The sequence below is a fragment of the Candoia aspera genome, chromosome 10 (assembly GCF_035149785.1).
Source record: "Candoia aspera isolate rCanAsp1 chromosome 10, rCanAsp1.hap2, whole genome shotgun sequence".
NCBI lineage: Eukaryota > Metazoa > Chordata > Lepidosauria > Squamata > Boidae > Candoia > Candoia aspera.
This window is the reverse complement of record NC_086162.1, coordinates 21,944,746-21,955,475: the sequence shown is the minus strand read 5'-3', so window position 1 is coordinate 21,955,475 and position 10,730 is coordinate 21,944,746. Positions and strand designations below refer to the sequence as shown.

At 46.4% G+C, this 10,730-nt stretch overlaps 1 protein-coding gene across 1 annotated transcript in view; it reads right to left on the bottom strand.

Moving 5' to 3' along the window:
- Window positions 1-1,032: 1,032 nt before the first annotated feature.
- GRIK5 (glutamate ionotropic receptor kainate type subunit 5) overlaps window positions 1,033-10,730 on the bottom strand; it is a 53,822-nt gene continuing 44,124 nt past the window's right edge. Inside the window, exons 17-20 of the mRNA XM_063312455.1 lie at window positions 8,212-8,437; window positions 5,927-6,055; window positions 3,841-3,962; window positions 1,033-1,830 (exon numbers count right to left, since the gene is read on the bottom strand). Of these exons, the coding sequence (XP_063168525.1) occupies window positions 1,474-1,830; window positions 3,841-3,962; window positions 5,927-6,055; window positions 8,212-8,437 (834 nt within the window). The 3' untranslated portion in view covers window positions 1,033-1,473. The remainder of the gene's footprint in view (window positions 1,831-3,840; window positions 3,963-5,926; window positions 6,056-8,211; window positions 8,438-10,730) is intronic.

Below are 10,730 nucleotides of genomic sequence, written 5' to 3'. Positions count from 1 at the left end.
CAATGCAGATTTTCAGCCCACTGTTTGTTTTTCTCCTGAGGAAGAACATGTACTTTTGAACACGTTGGGACATTTGTTAAAAAAACAGCTTCAGGCACCCACATAAAGCTTTCTCAACCTCTGTTCTTTTTTTTTACACCCTTCTTTTCATGAATTCCTGTGTACTTAAGTACAAAAACAAAAAACAGCAAACTGTGCAATGAGGGGTGTGTGTGCGTGTGTGTGCGCGTGCATGCACCTATGACTGTACCACAAGGGTAGGGAGCTCTCACAATCACCATAAAAAAATCCTCTCCCATCACTTGCATAAAAGAATCAAGTATTTTCACATTTATTTGTCTTTTGGGGTTGCCACTAAAGTCTCCAGGGTTTTTTTTGTTTTTTGTTTTGGCTTCTATAGAAATTTATCCCAAAGGAAAAAACAATTAAAAGAATGAAACAAAAATTAAAAAAAGACAGACAAGATATTGAGGAGGGGGCTCCGTAGACCCAACCTCACACCCCACTACCTTCTCTTTGGGGTCCTGTGTTGTTAATTTCCCCCTTCTGAAGTTTGGTAAGTTGGTCACCTCTGCTCTTTTCTTTCAACTGCCACTTCAGATCTTGGTTCTGTGATCTCCGTGTGGAATCCCCCGTGTCCCCTGAATCCTCCGAAGACAATTTACAGTAGTTGGTTCTGAATTCAGCCTCAGTGCCCAACACCTATTTTACCCACACAACCCCAAACCCTGTTATCTTCACTGAGGTTGGGAGAGACTCACAGCTGTGTGTGCTTTCTGCTGGGGTGGGGGGGGGCATTCCAAGCATGGAAGGATGCCACCCCGCTCCCCGCCAATGGCTGGAGGGCAATACCTCAGCCTTCCTGAGCCGCACGATCCTGTGCCCTCCGGTACAGCTGTTTGAGCACTCCCTCCAGATGATGAAGGAACGGGGGACCAGCACAAAGCTGTCTTGCAGAGAACGTGGGAGGGCCCGGATGAGCTGGAGGGGGGCCAGGGATCCAGAAGAACATGGAGAACAATCTGGAGGACAGCTCTTCTTGCAAAGGTAGATCATTCTGTTCTCTCTTCACCCCACAGCAAGATTCTGCTCTTTCCCTGTAGTGCCACAGGCAGGGACCGTGGATCCATCCACCCAGTGGTGAAATTTGGGTGGGGGCTGGGGAGGAGAGAATGGGCCAGGCGTGAGTATCTCTTTCCCATACAGGAGGGTGGCACAAAAAAGGGACTCCCTCCCCTGTGTTTTGGGACGAGTGGTGGGTTTCCTTCTCCAGCACACTTGGGAGGAGAGCTGCAAGAACTTCCCCAGCCCACAAGGGCAGGGATCCCTGTGTGTGGGGGGGGGGGGGTCCTCCCAGTCTTGGGTCCCTAGTTCTGGGCATACGCATAGCGTACATCTCTAACAGGAAGCACCTCCGCCAGTGAGCGAAGGCAAGGTCAACAAGGGGGGTCAAAAAGCAAGGGCGGGGAGCGGTCACTCCTGCTCGCTGAGTTCGCGGGGGACTCCCCTTCGTGGAGTGCCTTCTTCAGGCGGCGGGGGCGCCCGGGGTGGCGGGGGTGCTCCCCGAAGTGTCTGGATGCGCCGGCACTCGTGGCAGATGCGGACATGGGTACAAGGCCGGGGGGGATCTTCCAGGAGGCGCTGGGGGCCCGGCTCTGTCACTAAAGTCCCCGAATAGAGTTTGCCGTTGCTAAGGCGCATCTCCCGGACAGATCGCAGCGACAGGGCTCCGCGCGTGGGGTAGTGGCGGCGGCGCCGGCGGGAGCGGCTCGGCTTGCGGCAAGAAACCGCATGATGCAGCTCCCTCAGCATCTCTTGGCAAACCGAGATCTACAGGGGGAAAAGGGAAAGGAGAAGAGGGTAAGACTGAATACGCATGAGCTGGGGAATTCTGGGAATTGAAGTCCACCCACCTTAAAATTGCTGAGGTGGAGAAATACTGACCTAGGTCAGCCCTGCACAACCTGATGTGGTAGAGGTACTAGACCAACCTGGGTCATCCCTGAACCAAAGGCCATGCAATTGAGCAATCACATATCACATCTGGAGGGCACTGGATGAAACAGAAACTGCAGCTCACTTGAATTCTCACCACACAGGTAAGAGCGTGAGTAGAATTTTTAAATCTTCAGAGTGCTTTAAAATATCAGGCATTATCATAATTAGAAAGACTTAAAGTGCCCCCAACATTTCTTGAAGAAACTTACAGGCAAGATAAATGATCACCAGCCCACTGAGGTAGGCCCAGTCAAGAAACAGGCACCACTGCGATTCCAGGTACGCTAATTTATTGTTCTAGAGCATAACAGCATCTTGAGAGCCTGTCCAAGCTTCTCTCTGTTCCCTCTTATACCAAACAAACTCAAGGACGAGCTGAGTTTCTTTTTCACACTTGTTTTCATCTCTCTGGACCGGGTAATCACTTCCTCCATGTCCCTCTTCTTTCAACCTTTCCCACGGTCACCACTAAATTCCTTTACAGCGATCCCTGCTTTCCAGCTATCGTGATTTTAATTCCAGTTCATTTAATCCTTTTGCTTACTTTTTTTTTTTTAAAGTCGTGCTATCAATGGCTGTCCCATCAACATAAGACAATGTAGCCCCTAAGGTGCACAAAAATATTTTTTCCTTCTTTCCATTCTGAAATTGCCTACCAATTACAGGTGGTTCTCGTTTAACAACCACTCATTCAGTGACTGTTCAAACTTACCACAGTGCTGAGTGAGTGGTAGTTACGACCAGTCCTCAGAGTTCCGGCCATTGCAGCATCCACGTAGTCATGTGATCGCGATCCGGATGCTCAGCACCCAGCTCATGATTACGTCGCAGCGAGTCATGGTTACATGACTGCGATTTCCAATGTTCCCTGCTGGCGTCCCACAAGCTAAGACAATGGGGAAGCTGGCAGGAAGTCAGAAGTTCCAGTCACATGAGGTCCTTGCTTAATGACCAGTGCAGTTCTCGCTTAACAACAGCAACCAGGATTTCTGGAACTGCTGTTGCTAAGTGTTGCAGTCACATGACATTGCACTTTATGACCAGCGATGGCAATTCTGGTCCCAATTGCTGTCATAAACTGAGGACTACCTATACAACAAAATACAGGTGATCCTCGCTTAATGACCACTTGTTCAGTGACTGTTCAAACTTATGACAGCACTGAACAAGTGGTAGTTAAGACTGATCCTTGTACTTACACTGGTTGCAGTGTCCCCATGGCCACATAATCGCCATTTGCAACCTTCTTTGCCGGCTTCCTACAAGCAAAGTCAATAGGGAAACTGGCAGAAGGTCACCAATGGCGACCATGTGACATCCTCGCTTAACAACTCCGGGATTTGCTTAATGACAGCAACCGGAAGGGCCGGAATTTCCATTGCTAAGCATCGTGGTCACGTGATGTTGTACTTTATGATCACATCGCTTAGTGACAGAAATTCTGATCCCAATTATCATTTTTAAGTGAGGACTACTTGTACCCAAACTAGCGCCATTCTGGAAGTGTCACTAATGTTGTATGTTATCCCACAGCAGGGATTTGGATCACATTTTCACAACTGACCGGAAAATCCTCAAAAACAGCAATAGAGTCACGGGCCTATCCTGTATTATGCAGGGCTACAAAATCTAACCTTTGATTTCACACTGTTCCCTCCTTTGCCATCGACCAAAAACACAGACGTGCATCCATTCCTTTCTGCTTCTGGCTTTGTAAGATTCTGTGGCTGAGCTCCTCCTCTGCTGAAGGCCCACTGATTGCTTTTAAGCCTTCCTTCAGTTTTACTAGCCTTGGCTTTTACTCCCTTCCCCCTTGCTGCCCTCCCCCCCAACCTCACTCACCTCTTCATGCTCAGCTGAGCGGCGTGTGGCCCATACAAATTCCATGACAGCCACAAAGACAGCAATGATGAGTCCACAGATCAGCACCACGAAGATACCTCCAATGTTCTCCATACCCAACCCTGGGGTAAAGAATGATGTGTGAATGATACAAGTTGTTAGGCAAGGATAGGAGACACATGGTCATGGCTACTTATGTCCCTCCTGCAGGGAATATACAAACTTTTACAACTGATGAGTTTATGCTTATACAGGTAGTCCTCGACTTATGACCACATTTGGGACCAGAATCTCTGTCACTAAGTGATGCAGTTGTTAAGTGAGTCATGCCCGATTTTACTTTTGCTGTGGTCGTTAAGCGAATCACACAGTCATTAAGCGAATCTGGCTTCCCCCATTGACTTTGCTTGTTGGAAGCTCCCTGCAAAGGTCACAAATGGTGATCACATGACCCCAGGACACTGCAACCATCGTAAATACATGTCGGTTGCCAAGCGCCTGAATTTTGATCACGTGACTGCAGGGATGCTGCAACGGTCGTAAGTGCAAGGACCGGTCGTAAGTCACTTTTTTCAGTGCTGTCATAACTTTGAATGGTCATTAAACAAACGGTTGAAAGTCGAGACCTACCCGTACACACAGGCACACAAACACTGCAACCCTCGCATTGCTTAGTAGTCCAGTAGATTCTTCCAGACGCATCAGAAGCATGTGTTTGATTAGTGTTGCAGCAAATGAATATTCATTTGCACTTTTTAACCTTCACGCAGCTTTAAAATGCTCCCAACAAGAAATAAAAATAAAAGCTATTCCTAATAATTGTTTAGAGCTGTTTGTCAGCTCTGTGGTTCTCGCTCCTTTCTGTTACTGTGCTGTTACTTCTCAGCTCATCTTCCTCAAAACATGATCCCAGCCAGCCAGCCTGGGAGATACCAGAAGAGTAATGAGCTAAGGGCGAGGAGCACTCTTCGGATTTGGCTACTGAGCAAAGGACTGAGTCTTCCCAATGTTCTCAGGTCCAGCAGAAGGAAGGGGAAGGATACAGCTGTTTGGGATCAGTTTATCTTCCTCCAAAAGACCCCGATATTTATATTTGGCTAAGAATACAAAGCACATGCAGTCTGAGAAACCAGGCCCTTCCCTCCACGAAACTACATTTCCCAGGGTTCCCTGCAGAGAAGGAACGACTAAACTTCACCTTAAGTGTGTGGTATAGAGATGCTCTTGGCAGCCAGCCTTTCCTGCCTGCCACCTAGCCTGTTGCCACAAGAGGTCGCTTTCCCAAAATTTACAACTGAGATTGCAAGCAAATCCATGTGCAATCAAAGAACCTCCAGAACTCAACCCTTGTATCTACTTACCCCTTGGAGGGCTTACTCTGGGCTGCCAATCCTAATAACTTGCTGGCTTCCTTATTTCAACTCTGGTTTTTAAAATTGTATGACTCAATGTCATAGGGCATTAAAGACCTGGTTGTTCTCCCAGGCGTTTGGGCCCTGTGGCTAGGCGAGCTCTGATGATTAGTGCGGTTGTGTCATTCTTATGAGTTGGACTGAGTTTATGACCTTGAGCAATAGGTTTTACTAAACTAGAGTTGTGTTGGTTTTAACCCTCGTACACCACCCAGAATCGTTTTTGGGAAATGGGCGACCAATCAAATTAAATAAAAAATAATCAGAAATGTAATCAAAAATAAATGTAAATTAAAATTACATTTACAAAAACGTAAATGTAAATTACAAGTCTCTTTCAAGACAAGCTTAACTCTTGGTAACTATCTGGCTATGCATGTTATTTTCTTGGCAACTGTACAGAAATGGTTTCTCTTGTCTTCTTCTGAGGCATTTCTCAAATTCTCAATCTAGCCTAAAGCCTTGGTATCCCCTGGAAACCTCCTGTCTAAGTAACCATCAGGCTGGGCCTCACTTAGCTTACAAGCCTAGATTAGGTTGGCCAAATATGGCCACCTACTGAGATTCCAACGTGAAGGTCATCCATATGAAAAGACAAGTTACATATTGATTAGTCATTTTGTACTTATAGACCACAGCTGGTAACATCGATTTTCTAATTGTTAACCTCTGACCTTTGGCCCGATGATCTTCCTCTTTCGGGCACTTGCTTCCTTCCCACCATTTGCGTTTCAGGATTTCCAGTCGGTTGTTTTCCTGAAGCTGCAGAATGGCAAGGGTGATCTCATCCCGGAATGGAGAACCTGCAGGAGGTCAAGGAGGCAACCGTGAGACACGGCAACCGACTAGGAAGGCCTCTCCTCTTTAGATCACTGAAGGATCTCTACTTTAGATCACTCCTCTTTAGAACACTGAAGGATCTCCACTTCAGATCACTCCACTTTAGATCACTGAAGGATCTCTACTTCAAATCACTCCTCTTTAGATCACTGAAGGATCTCCACTTCAGATCACTCCACTTTAGATCACTGAAGGATCTCCACTTCAGATCACTCCTCTTTAGATCACTGAAGGATCTCCACTTCAGATCACTCCACTTTAGATCACTGAAGGATCTCCACTTCAGATCACTCCACTTTAGATCACTGAAGGATCTCCACTTCAGATCACTCCACTTTAGATCACTGAAGGATCTCCACTTCAGATCACTCCACTTTAGATCACTGAAGGATCTCCACTTCAGATCACTCCACTTTAGATCACTGAAGGATCTCCACTTCAGATCACTCCACTTTAGATCACTGAAGGATCTCCACTTCAGATCACTCCTCTTTAGATCACTGAAGGATCTCCACTTCAGATCACTCCTCTTTAGAACACTGAAGGATCTCCACTTCAGATCACTCCACTTTAGATCACTGAAGGATCTCCACTTCAGATCACTCCACTTTAGATCACTGAAGGATCTCTACTTCAAATCACTCTTTAGATCACAAGGTTCGAAGTAGAGGCTGAAATGTCCATTCTACAGATTTCAGAAAGCATTTGATAAGAATTCCCTGATGAGGATGATTTTTTAGTTAGATTGCTCACGACTGGTCAGTATTTAAGATAAACATGGCAAGAGAGTGTGATACTCACACACAAATGAACACACACACCTTCTGGGAATTTACTATTGTTTTTGGTCAAACTTCATCCTGAGTGAGAATTGACCTGTGTCTAAACAGTCAAAGTCCCTCTTGATCAAAGCAGCATTAACAATATTCCTAAGAATATTCCTGTGTATCGCATGCCTATAACCGTTTATGCGTGAACGTATACAGTATATGAGAACCAGGACGGTGCAGCAGTTAAGGTGTTGGCCTAGAAACTAGGAGACTGTGAGTTCTAGTCCTCCCTTAGGTGTAAAAGCCGACTGGGTGACTTTGGGCCAGTCACACCCTCTCAGCCCAATCCACTTCACAGGGTTGTTGTTGTGGGGAAAACAGGAGGCAGGTGTGTTAGGTATGCCACCTTGAGTTGTAAAAAGAAAGATGGGATATACATCTAACAGTAAATAAATACATCTATCTATAGGTGTGAATATGTGCCTACGTGAAAAGCCAAGCACGCATTCGCTCTGATTTTTTTGCTTCTCTGCTCCAATCTCTCAGCCAATTGAACATGGACTGTTGTGATTCTCAAGAAAAATGCTTTATGTACATTCTAAAGTAAAACATCAAATGCACCTGGCAACCGTCCATCCATTCAAGCCAATGTAGCTTCATTTTCCTGTTTCTAACCACACACCCACCCATATACCCCAGACTTAAGCTGGCCCAACCACCAGGTCACTTTACCCCAAACCTTCATTACTTGCACTGCCTTTTCGGGTGCAGTTCCTAACACTGCAGGAAACCAATTCTTAGAACAGGTAGTCCAATTCTTAGAACAGCCCAACCACAATTGGGACTGGCAACTCTGTCGCTGAGTGAAACATCACACGACCGTGCTGGACTTACACCCCTCCCACTTCAGTCGTTAAGCAAATCACATGTGGTCGTTAAGGGTGACGTTATACACCTGCAACCTGTGATTTCACTGCTGGCTTCTCCATTGACTCTCCTTGTCGGAAGCCAGCTGTGAAGTGAGCAAATGGCAATCACATGATCATGGCACCCTGTGACGGTCGTAATTGCCCACCTGTTGCAAAGCACCAGAATCCCAATCATGTGACCACAGGGACACTGCAACCGTTGTAAGTTCAGGGACCAGTCACCATTACATTTTCAGCACTGTCGTAACTCTGAACAGTTGCTAAACAGGGCAGTTGTTAACCAAGGACAACCTGTATTTGGCATAATGAATTAAGTTTCCACACTTACTCATCCCTGCACTAATCAGCATTTTTCTATCCTCCCCTACTCTTCCTTCAAACCAAGACAGAGGTTGACCTGCCCCACCTACTGCTGCTCACCCAGGGGCATCCCAATGCCATAGCCCTTGGTATCTAGTAGCCCCCCGATCTGGGTAAGGTTACAGTTGAGCCTCCGATGATATTCATTCATAGTGCTCTCCAAAAGAAAGGCATATTTCGAATTCAGCACCCGAGCAATTCCCTCTTCCGTGCTCTTGACGAAGACACTAGGCTGCTTTGAATGCATGTAATTCCACATCCGCTGGTAAGTCTGATATCGAGAATTCTGGTCGGGCAAAGAGAGAAGGGCAAAGCGTAAGGAGTTGCAGTGTGGTCAATTTACTGCTTTTAGGCACAGTGTATAAGTATGTAGTGGAATGATTTGTGTCCTTATTATTTGTCTACTAACTGGTATCCCAAATTTCTTCCAAGGAATTAACAGATACATATATTTCTTCCCCCATCTCTATTTTATCCTCCCAACAACCTCAGGAATCAGGTGAAGGGAGAGATAAGGTCTGAATGTGCAGTTACAACTGCGGGAGTCTAAACAATACCCTGGAACAACTCAGACATACAGTATGTTACAACATAATCAAAAAGTAAAACTCAAAATATACACATGTTATTAGTGTTACTAATAGTGTTTCCCATGCTGTCTGGGGAATTCTGGGAATTGAAGTCCACATATCTTAGAGTAGCTGAGGTTGAGAAACACTGTGGCACCCTTGTAAGTGCACATGAACACAAAGGCACATGAATATGTGTAAATGCACATGAACACAAACACTGAAATGTACCTTCACCCCCTTACACGAATTCCTTTGCTCAAGCATCTAGACCACCCAGAGCAGCACCTTCACAATCTGGTTTAAGGTTGGCTGCCAATTCCAAATTTCAATGCTGTCCAGCACCCTTCCTCAACCCACTGCCATCCAGAAACACTGGGTGTATGCAGCATTGTCCAAGGAAGATGGCAGCTGTAGTCCCACTTATCCAGATGGCAGGTGAGGGAGGGTTGTCTTTATGGAGAGCAGGAGAGAGCTTTATCCACACCTTGTAACCCCAGTGATTCAACTGGGCCACAGCATTTATTCATTCCTCACTGACCCCTCTATATTCTTCCCACCAATCCTTGCAAGGGGTCAGTTTTGTTTCTATATCTCTTGTTGACACTGATTTACAAATGAGCATCCCTCAGAACTGGGGGCATTCCCCCCATGAGGTGGTCCCGTTTTGCTTCCACACAGTTTACCATTAAAATTATGAGCCATTGCCCTTTTGCCATGGCACAGGCAGAGCACAAGGCAGGGCAGCTTTTAGGAAACCTTTTTTTAAAAAACATATTATAGAAGCCAAGCTTCTTAAACATCTCAAGGCCAAGCCGGTCTCTGTGTTAAAAATAACCGTGGCCTTGCAGAGGCCCTGCAAGCTGGGCTTTTTGGATCAGGATGAAAAACCAATTTTCAGGAATCTGAGCAAAGCAGATGTAGGTTTTCCTTTTCTGTCATCTGGGCCTTCCACCTTGTCTGATGATTGATTTCCCTTCATTAACGTCTCTTGGAGTAGAGATGGCTGCTGTTACTATGGATACAGGTTGCCAGAAGGAAGGAAGGAAGGAAGGAAGGAAGGAAGGAAGGAAGGAAGGAAGGAAGGAAGGAAGGAAGGAAGGAAGGAAGGAAGGAAGGAAGGAAGGAAGGAAGGAAGGGAGGAAAGGAGGGAGGAAAGGAGGGAGGAAAGGAGGGAGGAAGGGAAACAGAGGAAGGGAAACAGAGGAAGGGAAGGGGAGGGATCATAATCGACTGGCCATGGCCATTGCCAGTTTGGGTCCTGTTGCCATGGAAATATCCAGTCTTGACCCCAGCATCATCAATGTATTATGAATAGTAGCAAGAACCCCCTTTCAGGCCAATATGTCAGACCTTACGCCCCCAAGTTCCAAATGATGCAGATTTCCAACCTATTTTGTGAAAATTAGACCTTCAGCCCTGTGCAAAGACAGAAGCAGCAGAAGGAAGGGCTGCTGGGGCTCAGCCTTCATGCAAGAAGATTCAGGAGACTGAACGTTTTGATGCTGAAGCTTCCAGTCATGGACGACACACAGGGCGATCAGAGAAAAAAACTGAAGGTCACCAGCTGTCAAGTCCAGCCAGTGGGTTGGGGGAGGCTGACCTCCTGCTCAAATATTTCTGGGTGGGTGGCTATGGGAGCAGTAGGAAGCCAAGGGACAGCTGTTAGCCTAGCGTTATTCAGATGAAAGATCTCTTACGGTTTAGCAGGGGTGTCCTGGGTGGGGGGGTTCAAAAACATCAAGGCAGCAGCCGTGACTGTGCGATCAAACCCCCTCCCTCTGTGGATGCCTTAGAGAAGGGAACTGGAGCAGCTGGTTTTGCAAGGGGAGGAATGCCCACCTTCAATTATCCTTCAGGAACTAGAGACTCAAGGTGCCTTGTACTTTTGCATGGCTTGGTTTGGTCCCAATCCATCCCAGGATCAAATAAGGATGAAAGGGGGTTCATAGTACTGGTGGGAATAAATCAAGGGATAATATTTATTGGTTTATTCATTTATGAAATCCA